The sequence below is a fragment of the Pristiophorus japonicus genome, chromosome 1 (genome assembly GCF_044704955.1).
Source record: "Pristiophorus japonicus isolate sPriJap1 chromosome 1, sPriJap1.hap1, whole genome shotgun sequence".
Lineage (NCBI taxonomy): Eukaryota > Metazoa > Chordata > Chondrichthyes > Pristiophoridae > Pristiophorus > Pristiophorus japonicus.
Genome location: NC_091977.1, coordinates 354,656,803 through 354,672,013, shown reverse-complemented (window position 1 = coordinate 354,672,013; position 15,211 = coordinate 354,656,803). Strand labels below are relative to the sequence as shown.

The 15,211-nt window shown below is 46.8% G+C and overlaps 1 protein-coding gene across 2 annotated transcripts in view; it reads right to left on the bottom strand.

Moving 5' to 3' along the window:
- samd12 (sterile alpha motif domain containing 12) overlaps window positions 1-15,211 on the bottom strand; it is a 394,516-nt gene that overhangs the window by 64,107 nt on the left and 315,198 nt on the right. The window contains exon 5 of one of the 2 annotated variants that reach the window (XM_070874921.1): window positions 10,537-10,622. The exons of the other annotated variant lie outside the window; for it this stretch is intronic. Coding sequence (XP_070731022.1) covers window positions 10,561-10,622 — 62 coding nt within the window. The 3' untranslated portion in view covers window positions 10,537-10,560. Of the gene's footprint in view, window positions 1-10,536; window positions 10,623-15,211 lie in introns of those variants that run through there. 2 annotated transcript variants of the gene reach the window in all.

The following is a 15,211-nucleotide window of genomic DNA, read 5'->3' as shown; positions in this document are numbered from 1 at the left end:
AATATAATGTCGGAAAATGTGAGGTCATCCACCTTGGAAAAAAAAACAGTAAAAGGGAATATTATTTGAATGGGGAGAAATTACAACATGCTGCGGTGCAGAGGGACCTGGGGGTCCTTGTGCATGAATCCCAAAAAGTTAGTTTGCAGGTGCAGCAGGTAATCAGGAAGGCGAATGGAATGTTGGCCTTCATTGCGAGTGGGATGGAGTACAAAAGCAGGGAGGTCCTGCTGCAACTGTATAGGGTATTGGTGAGGCCGCACCTGGAGTACTGCGTGCAGTTTTGGTCACCTTACTTAAGGAAGGATATACTAGCTTTGGAGGGGGTACAGAGACGATTCACTAGGCTGATTCTGGAGATGAGGGGGTTACCTTATGATGATAGATTGAGTAGACTGGGTCTTTACTTGTTGGAGTTGAGAAGGATGAGGGGTGATCTTATAGAAACATTTAAAATAATGAAAGGGATAGACAAGATAGAGGCAGAGAGGTTGTTTCCACTGGTTGGGGAGGCTAGAACTTGGGGGCACACCCTCAACATATGGGGGAGCCAATTTAAAACCGAGTTGAGAAGGAATTTCTTCTCCCAGAGTGTTGTGAATCTGTGGAATTCTCTGCCCAAGGAACCAGTTGAGGCTAGCTCATTGAATGTATTCAAATCACAGATAGCTAGATTTTTAACCAATAAGGGAATTAAGGGTTACGGAGAGTGGGCGGGTAAGTGGAGCTGAGTCCACGGCCAGATCAGCCATGATCTTGTTGAATGGCGGAGCAGGTTCGAGGGGCTAGATGGCCTACTCCTGTTCCTAATTCTTATGTTCTTGTGTTCTTATGATCTTATGGACCAGTTAAATAAATACTTTGGTTCTGTTTTCATGAAGGAAGACACAAATAACCTTCCAGAAATACTAGGGGACTGAGGGTCTCGTGAGAAGGAGGAACTGAAGAATATCCTTATAAAGCGGGAAATTGTGTTCGGGAAATTGATGGGATTGAAGGCCGATAAATCCCTGGGGTCTGATAGTCTGCATCCCAGAGTACTTAAGGAAGAGGCCATAGAAATAGTGGATGCATTGATGATCATTTTCCAACAGTCTATCGACTCTGGATCAGTTCCTATGGACTGGAGGGTAGCTAATGTAACACCACTGTTTAAAAAAAGGAGGGAGAGAGAAAATGTTGGAATCAATTATTAAAGATGAAATAGCAGCGCATTTGGAAAGCAGTGACAGGATCGGTCCAAGTCAGCATGGATTTATGAAAGGGAAATCATGCTGGACAAATCTTCTGGAATTTTTTGAGGATGTAACTAGTAAAGTGGACAAGGGAGAACCAGTGGATGTGGTGTATTTGGACTTTCAAAAGGCTTTTGAAAAGCTCCCACACAGGATATTGGTGTGCAAAATCAAAGCACATGGTATTGGGGTAATGTACTGACGTGGATAGAGAACTGGTTGGCAGACCGGAAGCAGAGAGTCGGGATAAACGGGTCCTATTCGGAATGGTAGGCAGTGACTAGTGGAGTGTCGCAGGGCTCAGTGCTGGGACCCCAGCTCTTTACAATATACATTAATGATTTGGATGAAGGAATTGAGTGTAATATCTCCAAGTTTGTAGATGACACTAAATTGGTGGTGGTGTGAGCTGTGAGGTGGTCGCTGAAAGGCTGCAGGGTGACTTGGACAGGTTAGGTGGGTGGGCAAATGCATGGCAGATGCAGTATAATGTGAGGTTATCCACTTTGGGGGCAAAAACATGAAGGCAGAATATTATCTGAATGGCGACAGATTAGGAAAGGGGGAGGTGCAATGAGACCTGGGTGTCATGGTTCATCAGTCATTGAAAGTTGGCATGCAGGTACAGCAGGCGGTGAAGAAGGCAAATGGTATGTTGGCCTTCATAACAAGGGGATTTGAGTATAGGAGCAAGGAGGTCTTACTGCAGTTGTACAGGGCCTTGGTGAGGCCTCACCTGGAATATTGTGTTCAGTTTTGGTCTCCTAATCTGAGGAAGGACATTCTTGCTATTGAGGGAGTGCAGCGAAGGTTCACCAGACTGATTCCCGGGATGGCGGGACTGACATATGAGGAGAGACTGGATCAACTGGGTCTTTATACACTAGAGTTTAGAAGGATGAAAGAGGATCTCATAGAAACTGACAAGATTCTGATGGGACTGGACAGGTTAGATGCGGGAAGAATCTTCCCGATGTTGGGGAAGTCCAGAACCAGAGGACACAGTCTAAGGATAAGAGGTAAGCCATTTAGGACTGAGATGAGGAGAAACTTCTTCACTCAAGAGAGTTGTTAACCTGTGGAATTCCCTGTCGCATAGAGTTGTTGATGCCAGTTCATTGGATATATTCAAGAGGGAGTTCGATATTGCCGTTACGGATCAAGGGGTATGGAGAGAAAGCAGGCTTACTGAGGGAATGATCAGCCATGATCTTATTGAATGGTGGTGCGGGCTCGAAGGGCCAAATGGCCAACTCCTGCACCTATTTTCTATGTTTCTATGTTTCTATGAAAGCCTATGTAATAATACTCGCATGCTACAGAGGACAGATAGATACACAAACAAAACAAATTCAAAAGTTAGAAGCTAAGATAAATAAGCTGGAAGAGATAAAGACAGGACCAGACAGATAGTGCAGTGCACAGCCATAGCCATATGGTAATGGAGCCAATATACCCCACGATGGGTAAGTGTAGTCCACAAACCCAACCTAACAGTAAACCAGACTGGGATAACGAGTGCGGAGTAGCGTGGCACCCGGCACATGATAATGGCTATTTATCAGCGGCACCGGTACGCACTACCACCATTCCCACTAACGGACGTAGAGCAGCCCACATTACCATACAGGAGGTACCCCTCAGCCCACAGGAGAGACAAATTTTATTGAATAAGTTACCAACCCTTAAAGCAAAATAGTAGAGATACAGAATTCTGACAAAAGATTGGGGTAGAATACTGTGACTCAAAAGGCAGGTACAAGGGTCGGGGAGTACGGGGAATGAAAGTGGATTGAATACAAAAACCACTCTGGGCTGATGACCCCTACAAAAATGATGCAGCATTCTTGAAAATGTTTAAGGATGGACTAGGAGAGGCACATCATAATATAATTAAGTTAGGTTTTAAGATAGGAGATGATCACGATGAAACTTTGGAATGGGCAGAACATGTAGAGGAGTTAGAACAAAGGGAGAAAATAGCAAAAATAGCAGCAACAGTGATAGTAGCAGAAACAACAGAGGAGGAGACACCCCCCCACGCAGCTCCCCTGATATGTTTCAGCTGCAATAAGGGAGGAGGCGCAGGAAGGCGAGGCCCACAACAGGCAAAAAAGGGAGCACCCTTTTGCATTATGTGAATGATATCCTTATCGTCTCCAGTACAGAACAACAACACATACTAGCTTCAACTACAATGCTAGGAGCTATACAGAGTGCAGGATTAAAAATAAATCCTGGGAAGGTGCAGGTGGGAAGGAGCGAAATAACATCTAGAATACATGACAGATGACTAAGAACAGAAAGGAAGCAATTAAATCATTCTATACCCACCACAGTAAAGATCATTACATGGGGACAGGCATAGGCCAGTGGCATAGTAATGCCAGGACACATACCCAGAATACCTTCGTAGAATTGCTTAACACAGGAAAGCTAAAACCGGTATCTGACGCACAAAAGGGCTAGGTGGGAAGCAATGCTCTTACTCCCCCAATGGGACGGTAACTATAAAAGACAACTGTAACAACCCTGCAGGATGGATCATTACATAGAAACATGGAAATATAGAAAATAGTTGCAGGAGTAGGCCATTCGGCCCTTCCAGCCTGCACCACCATTCAATAAGATCATGGCTGATCATTCCATCCTTAGCAACGGCATGGCAACGCTCGATTCCCGCGATTCAGGAGGTCCAGGGTCATCATGACATGCGCAGAAGAGGAGACAGAGAGAGAGAGGGAGCTCAGAGGCACTGAATGCTTGTGTGGGTGTGGTGTGTGCTTGTTTGGCTGTTGTGGGAGGCACAAGGGAGATTCACCAGCAGCAAAAAGCCTACTAAGCACCAAGAACATAGTTGGTACCGAGTTTTTGTCCAACAAATAATATATAACATGGAAGGGATGGCGGAGGCCCTGGAGCTGGTAGCCAGGAACACTGGTGGCAGAGGGCTCCCAGTGGGCCCGGAGTGTAGCACTGCACCCCAAGGTGCCGCACCCCCATTGCCAATGACACGAGAGCCAGGAGCAACATCTTGCTTCTGGCTCGGAGCATGTTCCCACCTTGGGACCGTCCTCCCTCGTATCCGTCCAAGCAGCGGTTCAGCTGTCATCCACCCTGCCCCCCTCAACCCCCCAATGAAGCATCGCCTGAGGAGCTCCTCGGCCAGGCGGATTAGAGTCAGGAGGGGAAGGGGAAGGGGAAGGAGTAGAGGTAGGGAGGAGAAGCGGGGGGGGGGGGGGGTGCGTGTCAGGAAGGGTTGGTTTGTACAGAAATACTGATGATTTCAGACTAATGTTCAGTTTAAATGTTTTTTATTTAACAAAACCTTGTAGTGCATTGGCTTAGAGCTGCACCGTTACACGCTGGTGATTCCTTAACATCAAAGGGTATAATGACACTTAACTTCAATCAACTTAAACTTTAATTGTCACCAAGGTGATACCCACCATTGATGTATCCTGCACATCCCAGCAGTATGTCAGTCTTGTCAATAACACCAGCGTTCTTTCAGGCTGTTGTGAATACAATAACTCAATAGACTGAATACTGTAAACTCCGAACAGGTACAAACCTGGCTCTACTTTTTTCGGGCCCAAAGTGATTACATTACAAGATGGCTGGCATTTTATACCTGGGCCGCACACACGTGCGCACGGCCCAATGACCTCCGACAGCGGCGCCACCTGGTGGCTAGTAAACCCAAGCATACATACATCACAATATCCCCGATTAAGATATTAGTAATGGTCATTTTACAAATTGAGACGGTCCAGGGCTTTCTGCTCCCGAGTTGAACGTCTCAGTTCAACTCCAGCCTTGGCCGAGCGTTCTGAGTCTGTTATGACTGGGGGCTGGGTAGCCGATCTGATGGGAGTGGCAATGACCATGTCAGGGATTGAAAGTCCAGATTCATTGACCATGTCAGGGATTGAAAGTCCAGATTCATTGATGACAGCGGAGTCCTCTGATGACTGAGGGTAGGTTGGTTGGTCACTGATTGTGTCTTCCTCAGACTGTTCTGGTTCATCCGTGTGCCGCAGCTTTATCTGATCGACATGTTTCCTGCATGTCTGCCCATTCTTGAGCTTAACAATAAACACTCTGTTACCCCCTTGGCCGCAACAGTACCGATAATCCATTTGGGAGCTTGACCATAATTCAGTACATACACAGGATCATTGATAGAAATGTCGCATGACACAGTAGCGCGATCATGATACCCTTGCTGACTTTGACGTCTGTATTTGACACGATTATTCAAGTCACGGTGGACAAGAGAGAGTTCAGCAGGAGAGACCCCGGTAAGGGTCTTGTCCTGTAACTAAGCAATATGCATTAAAAGCGAGTTTGCAGTGAACCTTGAGTTACACGTTTCATACTCTGCTTGATGATTTGGACCACACGCTCTGCTTGTCCATTGGATGCGGGTTTGAATGGTGCTGACCTCACATGTTTGATACCATTGAGTTTCATGAACTCTTGAAACTCCATACTGGTGAAGCACGATCCGTTGTCACTTACAATAATGTCAGACAGACCATGCGTAGCAAACATGACACGAAGGCTCTCAATGATAGCTGTGGATATACTGGATGACATGATTATACACTCTATCCACTTGGAATAAACATCCACCACAACTAAGAACATCTTTCCCAGGAAGGGACTTGCAAAGTCGATGTGGATCCTGGACCATGGTTTAGATGGCCACGACCACAGATTCAGCGGCGATTCTGCTGGTGCTTTACTAAGCTGCATGCAAGTGTTGCACTGATGCACACATGATTCCACATCAGAGTCAATTCCAGGCCACCATACATGAGACCTGGCAATAGCTTTCATCATGACAATACCGGGATGCATGCTATGTAGACCATGCACAAATTTCTCTCTGTCTTTCTTGGGCATAACAACACGATTACCCCACAGTATGCAATCTGATCGAATGGATAGTTCGCCTTTGCGACAGATGTAAGGTTTGGTCTCCTCACACATTTGCTTGGGTATGGCAGACCAATCACCACTAAGGATACAACGTTTCACAATCGATAATATCGGGTCCTGGCTGATTCAGGTCTTAACTTGTTGGGCCGTGACAGGGGTTCCTTCACTTTCAAAAGCATCCATGACTAACAGTAGGTCTGCCGGTTGTGGTGTTTCCACCTCAGGTGTGGGCAACGGTAGACGGCTCAATGCATCGGCACAATTCTCAGTGCCAGGTCTATGGCGAATGACATAATCATTGGCAGATAATGTCAGCGCCAACATCTGGATGCGGGACGATGCATTGGTATTGATACCTTTGTTTTCCGAAAACAATGAAATGAGTGGCTTGTGATCTGTTTCCAGTTCAAACCGAAGACCAAACAAGTACTAATGCATCTTTTTAACCCCATACACACAGACTAGTGCTTCTTTCTGTACCATGCTGTAGGCTCTTTCCGCCTTTGACAAACTTTTTGAAGTATATGCAACAGGTTATAATTTGCCCGACTCATTAGCTTGTTGGAGCACGCAACCAACTCCATATGCCGAAGCACCACAGGCCAATACTAGACGCTTACATGGATCACCAGCAGCTTGTTAGAGCAAAGCAGATTAGTAGCTTTCTCAAAAGCTCTATCTTGAGAGCACTCCAGTTGTCGCCTTTTCTTAGCAGAATGTGCAGTGGCTCTAATAAGGTGCTCAATCTATGTGAGAAATTACCAAAATAGTTGAGTTGACCAAGGACCGAACGCAGCTCCGTCACATTCTGAGGCTTGGGTGCATTTTTGATGGCTTAGGTTTTCGAGTCCATAGGCCTGATACAGTCAGCAGCAATTTTCCTCCCCAGGAATTCGACTTCCGGTGCCATGAAGACGCACTTCGAGCGTTTCAGTCTGAGTCCCACTTTGTCCAGATGATATAGAACCTCTTCCAGGTTGTTCAGATGTTCGGCGGAGTCATGACCTGTGACCAGTATGTCATCTTGGAACACGACGGTTCTGGGGACGGACTTCAGTAGACTCTGAAATATGGCTGCAGCTGAATGAATTGCAAAAGGGCGCCTGTTGTAGATAAACAGTCTTTTATTAGTGTTGATGCACGTAAGTTTCTTCTACGTGTCGACCAGCCCCTGTGTTATGCAGGCTGACATCAGTTGTTTGTGAACAACTTCCCCCCGGCTAGCGTTGCAAACAGGTCATCAGTCTTCGGTAACGGGTATTGATCCTGTTTCGAAACTCAGTTGATCGTAAACTTGTAGTCTCCACAAATCCTGACAGTGCCATTACTTTTCAACACAGGAACAATGGAGCTGGCCCATTCATTAAATTCAACCGATGATATGATCCCTTCATGCTGGAGTCTGTCCAGTTTGATTTTGACCTTCTCTCTCATCATGTACGGAACTGCCTGAGCTTTATGATGGACGGGTCTTGCATCAGAGTCCACGTGGATCTGCACCTTGGCTCCCATGAAATTGCCGAATCCTGATTCAAACAGCGAGGGGAACTTGCTCAGTACTTGAGCACATGGAGTATCCTCCTCCGACGACAACACTTTGATCTCATTCCAGTTCCATTTGATTTTTTCTAACCAGTTCCTGCCGAACAGCGTTGGGCCATTGCCTGGAACAATCCATAATGGCAAATCATGAACCGCACCATCATACGACATCTTGATTACTCCACTGCCAATCACCGTTATGAGTTCTTTAATGTACATACGCAACTTGGCATTAACTGGACTCAGCTTAGGCCTCACAGCCTTAATATCCCACAGCCTGTCGAATGTCCTCTGGCTCATTATTGATTGACTCGTACCCGTGTCCAATTCCATCGATACCGGCACACCATTAAGTTTTACATTAATCATTATCGGTTGGCTCTTTGTTAGGAACGAATACAGTCCATATACTTCCTCCTCTGGTATCTCGGATTGCATATCCGGATCCGCGCTAGACTGGTCATCATCCTCCACATGGTTTGTCGCAGCACGCTTGCTCAGTTGTGGACCCATGCGCTGGAGACGCCCCACTTTCGAACAGCCTTTATAAATATATTGTTTAAACCGACACTGATGATGCTGATGAATTCCCCCACAATGCCAACACGGTGATATCGTATTCATTCCCGTTGGCAGACTTTGAGCAGCCATAGGTTTCGCGTACGCAGTCGGGTAGGTCCTGCCATATGCAACTCTGCCAAACGATGATACTATCTTGTTTACATTACTTGCCGAGTTCCAATTTTTCAATGATATCTGCTTTAAGCTTTTGTCCGTCGTCATGTATGATTGGGCAATCGTGATGGCCTTGCTCAAATCCAGCGTCTCCACCGCCAGTAGTTTACGCAGGATCATTTCGTGGTTGATGCCGATTACAAAGAAGTCCCGCAGCATGTCTGCCAACGCAGTATGAATGGGAATACCCCAACTTTGATTGGTTAGGCTGGCCCACATGATCCCAGGGGCGCTTGCGAAATGCCTGCGTGGTTGGGATATGTGGACCTCTACACAGGCCGACGTGTAGAGGCCCGGACCGCAAGTCTCCAAACCTCCTGGACCACCAGGTAAGTTCATAGATTTTTTTGAGGTCGGAAGCATCCACCCACGGAAAGCCTCCGACCACAATTTCCACACCATTATCTTTGCCAGAACAATGTCTGCTTGGGTTAGCACCGTGCTGGCCACATGATCCACCCCGACCAGTCCTACACGGTCCCAGGCTGGACCATCCACAACAACATCCATCTGATCCGGGACCTGATCTAACATTCCCAGAGGGCTGGTCTGTCGGTCAGCTTCCTTTCCCTGGATCAGAAGAAGATGTCCGACAGGGTGGATCACCTCTTTGGGACACATTTTGTTCCCTGGATCCGACTTCTGTATGCCGCCGCGGAATGTCTGATTAAAGTTAAAGAGTCTTCAATGGAGCTCCTTCGCTCCGGGAGAGGGATGCTCCATATCTGGCCAGTTATAGACTATCTGCATGGAGCCTTTCCTGTGCCTTTTGCGGAAGAGGTTGTCGGGACTGGCTCTACAAGGGCCGGGCATGGAGGTCATCCTCTCGGCTGGCACCGATGACATGCAACTCATAGTCACAGATCTCATTCTCTTGTGGAGGATGCGTGAGCATCAGCAGGTTTATTCTGCCGGGTCATCTGAGAGGATCAACTGGGAGAAATGTTCCAGACCCCTGGTGGGTCAGTGCTGAGTGGACGCTCTGTCGGAGGATTCAGGCCTTTTGCCTGGAGTACCACTCATCTCCTCTACCTGGGAGTCCAATTTAGCCCTGCCAAGGAAGCCTGGCTGGTGAACTGGAACAAGTTGGAGGCCAAAGTCACTGCTCGCCTAGGACGTTGGACCAGATTGCTCAGAGTGCTGTCCTTCAGGGCTCGAGCATTGGTCGTAAATCAACTGACGGTCACTTTGATCCCCCCCCCCCCCGAGTTTGTCGCCAAGATGTAGAAGAAGTTCGGAGTCTCCCACTTAGGGAAGCGGTCAGGCGATGGATGCGACTTTCCGTCTTCAGACCCTGCAGAGAGAGAGAATCCTCCAAGATGTTTTATGCGGTGACTTATTTATTCCGCCAGCTGCATGGCCTCAATTACGACATGCAGCTCCTGTTTATAAAAATGCAGAGTAGCCATGCCTCCTTGTAGGAGCTGCCTGTCTTTTACTAGGAACTGATCAGGATCTGGAACACTGTTGCCCCCACCTGGAGTTCTTCCCAGTTAGGAGTGGCGGTTATCCTCTGGGAGCCACTGATCAGGAATCCGCACCTCCATGTCTATGGTTTCAGGTAGCTGATGGAGGGAAAGTCCTGGCTGACAAGGTGACCAGAGTCAGGGATGTACTGGATGGTGGAGGAGCGGGCTGGAAGTTGCCAGAGTTGCCAGAGGAACTGGCACAGCGCATACCCTGGCACGGCATCTGGTCAGTGGTCAAAGCCATTGAGATGCTAAAAGAGGCACTCGGTCCTGACTCCTTGGTATGTTGAGGAGGCTCAAGCGTGTGGAGCAATCCTATCCAAGCTGACCCCCATTCGGACTCAATTTCTCATCAGCATCAGTCCGTGAAACCTCCCTCCAAAGCCGGTGCTTCACAGGTTGAGCCATCTCTCAGAGATCCCTTTTGTTTCTTTCCACTCTGCACGGAGCAGTTTCCTGTATGGGCTGCTCTTGCACATTCTCCACTTTGTCTTCCTTGGCATGTCATCTTTCCATCCAGAGGGACGGGCGTCCTCCCCTTTCCTATTGGGACTTGGCATGGGGGGTGTTGCATGGAGCAGTCCCGTGCAAAAGATTTTTGAGTAGACTGGGTGTTATGTAATGAGAAAGGATTAATTAGCAATCTCGTTGTGCGAGGCCCCTTGGGGAAGAGTGACCATAATATGGTGGAATTCTGCATTAGGATGGAGAATGAAACAGTTAATTCAGAGACCATGGTCCAGAACTTAAAGAAGGCTAACTTTGAAGGTATGAGGCGTGAATTGGCTGAGATGGATTGGCGAATGATACTTAAGGGGTTGACTGTGGATGGGCAATGGCAGACATTTAGAGACCGCATGGATGAACTACAACAATTGTACATTCCTGTCTGGCATAGAAATAAAAAAGGGAAGGTGGCTCAACCGTGGCTATCAAGGGAAATCAGGGATAGTATTAAAGCCAAGGAAGTGGCATACAAATTGGCCAGAAATAGCAGCGAACCTGGGGACTGGGAGAAATTTAGAACTCAGCAGAGGAGGACAAAGGGTTTGATTAGGGCAGGGAAAATGGAGTATGAGAAGAAGCTTGCAGGGAACATTAAGACGGATTGCAAAAGTTTCTATAGATATGTAAAGAGAAAAAGGTTAGTAAAGACAAACGTAGGTCCCCTGCAGTCAGAATCAGGGGAAGTCATAACGGGGAACAAAGAAATGGCGGACCAATTGAACAAGTACTTTGGTTCGGTATTCACGAAGGAGGACACGAACAACCTTCCGGTTATAAAAGGGGTCGGGGGGTCTAGTAAGGAGGAGGAACTGAGGGAAATCCTTATTAGCCGGGAAATTGTGTTGGGGAAATTGATGGGATTGAAGGCCGATAAATCCCCAGGGCCTGATGGACTGCATCCCAGAGTACTTAAGGAGGTGGCCTTGGAAATAGTGGATGCGTTGACAGTCATTTTCCAACATTCCATTGACTCTGGATCAGTTCCTGTGGAGTGGAGGGTAGCCAATGTAACCCCACTTTTTAAAAAAGGAGGGAGAGAGAAAACAGGGAATTATAGACCGGTCAGCCTGACATCGGTAGTGGGTAAAATGATGGAATCAATTATTAAGGATGTCATAGCAGTGCATTTGGAAAGAGGTGACATGATAGGTCCAAGTCAGCATGGATTTGTGAAAGGGAAATCATGCTTGACAAATCTTCTGGAATTTTTTGAGGATGTTTCCAGTAGAGTGGATAAGGGAGAACCAGTTGATGTGGTATATTTGGACTTTCAGAAGGCGTTCGACAAGGTCCCACACAAGAGATTGATGTGCAAAGTTAGAGCACATGGGATTGGGGGTAGTGTACTGACATGGATTGAGAACTGGTTGTCAGACAGGAAGCAAAGAGTAGGAGTAAATGGGTACTTTTCAGAATGGCAGGCAGTGACTAGTGGGGTACCGCAAGGTTCTGTGCTGGGGCCCCAGCTGTTTACACTGTACATTAATGATTTAGATGAGGGGATTAAATGTAGTATCTCCAAATTTGCGGATGACACTAAGTTGGGTGGCAGTGTGAGCTGCGAGGAGGATGCTGTGAGGCTGCAGAGCGACTTGGATAGGTTAGGTGAGTGGGCAAATGCATGGCAGATGAAGTATAATGTGGATAAATGTGAGGTTATCCACTTTGGTGGTAAAAAGAGAGACAGACTATTATCTGAATGGTGACAGATTAGGAAAAGGGGAGGTGCAAAGAGACCTGGGTGTCATGGTACATCAGTCATTGAAGGTTGGCATGCAGGTGCAGCAGGCGGTTAAGAAAGCAAATGGCATGTTGGCCTTCATAGCAAGGGGATTTGAGTACAGGGGCAGGGAGGTGTTGCTACAGTTGTACAGGGCATTGGTGAGGCCACACCTGGAGTATTGTGTACAGTTTTGGTCTCCTAACCTGAGGAAGGACATTCTTGCTATTGAGGGAGTGCAGCGAAGGTTCACCAGACTGATTCCCGGGATGGCGGGACTGACCTATCAAGAAAGACTGGATCAACTGGGCTTGTATTCACTGGAGTTCAGAAGAATGAGAGGGGACCTCATAGAAACATATAAAATTCTGACGGGGTTAGACAGGTTAGATGCAGGAAGAATGTTCCCAATGTTGGGGAAGTCCAGAACCAGGGGTCACAGTCTAAGGATAAGGGGTAAGCCATTTAGGACCGAGATGCGGAGGAACTTCTTCACCCAGAGAGTGGTGAACCTGTGGAATTCTCTACCACAGAAAGTTGTTGAGGCCAATTCACTAAATATATTCAAAAAGGAGTTAGATGAAGTCCTTACTGCTAGGGGGATCAAGGGGTATGGCGAGAAAGCAGGAATGGGGTACTGAAGTTGAATGTTCAGCCATGAACTCATTGAATGGCGGTGCAGGCTAGAAGGGCCGAATGGCCTACTCCTGCACCTATTTTCTATGTTTCTATGTTTCTATGTTTCTATGTCATGGACTACCAGGCCACCTGCAATTTTTGCAGCCTGGAGGAGTCCGTGTTCCATGTATACGGTGAGTGCAAGAGGCTGCAGCCGCTCTTCCAATTGTTGAAGGGGCTGCTCCTCAATTTTTGGTTGCACTTCAGTCCCATGCTCCTGATCCTTCGGCACCCAGTGTGGAGGGAAGCAGGCTGATTGGAGGACCTCCTTGGGTGGACTGCTCCTGGGCCTGGCCAATGTGGCCATTAACAGGTTCAGGCAGCGGGCGGTCATGACTGCCTGCCTCTCACCACAGCTATATTCGTGCCCGGGTGTCCCTGGAGATGGAGCATGCGGAATCTGCCAGTACGTTTGAGGTCTTCTGCAACCGGTGGCCACCGGAGGGACTTCATCATCCCCAAAAACAAAATTCTGATTTGATTTGTTAAGTTTCATTTAAATTCAGTTTAATTTATGGTTTATTGGTTGTGCCCCATTAAAAGGGGGACTTGCTTCCTTTTCTTTTATTGGTGATGGCACCAGCCAAATCAGCATAGAAAAGGTGTGAGCAACTAAAGACTAGGATCCAGTACTCAACCTTCACTACCTGGCTATCCGACTTTTACATTATCTACCCTGCTAGTTACACCCTCAAAAAACTAATAATAGATTTATCAAACACTATTTCCCTTTTATAAGAAAATGTTGACTCTGCCTAATCACATTGTGGCTTTCCAAGTGCCTTGTTACCACAACCCTAATAATAGATTTTGGCCTTTTCCCCACTCCTGATGTCAGGCTAATTGGCCTATTTTATCTCTTCCTGTTTTCTCTCTCCCTCCTTTCTTGAACAGCAGGGTTACATTTGCAGTCTTCCAATCCAGGCGGACTGTTCTAGAATTTAGGGAATTCTGGAAGATCAAAATTAATGCATCCACCATCTCTGCAGCCACCTCTTTTAAAACCTAGGATGTAGGCCATCAGGTCCAAATGATTTATTGGCTTTTTAGTCCCATTAATTTCTCCACTTATATTAATTACTTTAAGTTCCTCACTCTGGTGACAGACACATGGAAAAAATATTATAGAAGCAATCTGTTCCTGAGCACTTTAGAGCCTGCTGGTATGGTTCTGGAATGGCCGGCTGTCAGACACTGCAATCATAACCGAATACACAGAACATATCGCCTTTCTGGTCCTTCAGGTAGACTTGTAAATAGGAACCACTTTGAATGCAGCAAAGCTACAATAAAATACAGGCATATCTGCTGATCCTGTAATTGTAGAGCAGCTATCAGCATCTGTTTGAATTCTGCTTACAATGATCACAATATTAAAAAAAGGCAATATGATGAATATGACCTTATAGTACGGATTATTGTTACATCAATACCCGACACCCTATGTTTGGAAATAGCACAACTCTTTTGTTGGCAGATGTAGATTTATTAGCCTTATTAATCAACAGGCGACAGGCTTTTTGCAGTTTCATTTTGCAAAGTAAACCAATCAAACAGAGTCAGAGCCCTGCGGATTTTGTATGGCAAAGTTCAGTGCCTTGGCAAGACCAATCATTCAGAACAAAATTAGACCTGTAACATAATCAATCTTGCTACCACCTAATAAATCAAATTGGTTTATGTCCCCTGCTTCTGTAACTGCATATGAAGTGGAAAAGATGGTGGGGCAGCAGGGGAGTGGGGGATGAGTGGGGGGAGGGGGAGGCTGGTACAAAGCTCTGATGGAATACACTTAAAATTAATTCTGAGTGATGATAGAAACATTGATGAAAGGATACATTGCTATCAAGTAGATTTTTCTGGACTGTTATTTTTACATTACACATGAACTCCATGTTAGATAATGGTATCATCATCATGGGTAGTCCCTCAGAATCGAGGAAGACTCGCTTCCACTCTTGAAAATGAGTCCTTAGGTGGCTGAACAGTCCAATACAAGAACCACAGATCCTGTCACAGGTGGGGGAAAGGGTGGATGGGATTGGTTTGCTGCACGCTCTTTCCGCTGCCTGCATTTGATTTCTGCATGCTCTCGGCGATGAGACTCGAGGTGCTCAGTGCCCTCCCGGATGCACTTCCTCCACTTAGGGCAGTCTTTGGCCAGGGACTCCCAGGTGTCAGTGGGGATGTTGCACTTTTTCAGGGAGGCTTTCAGGGTGCGCTGTAATGTTTCCTCTGCCCACTTTTGGCTCGTTTGCCATGAAGGAGATCCGAGTAGAGCACTTGCTTTGGGAGTCTCGTTTCTGGTGAACGATGTGGCCTGCCCAGAGGAGCTGATCAAGTGTGGTCAGTGTAATGTAGCACACAGCTACACACAT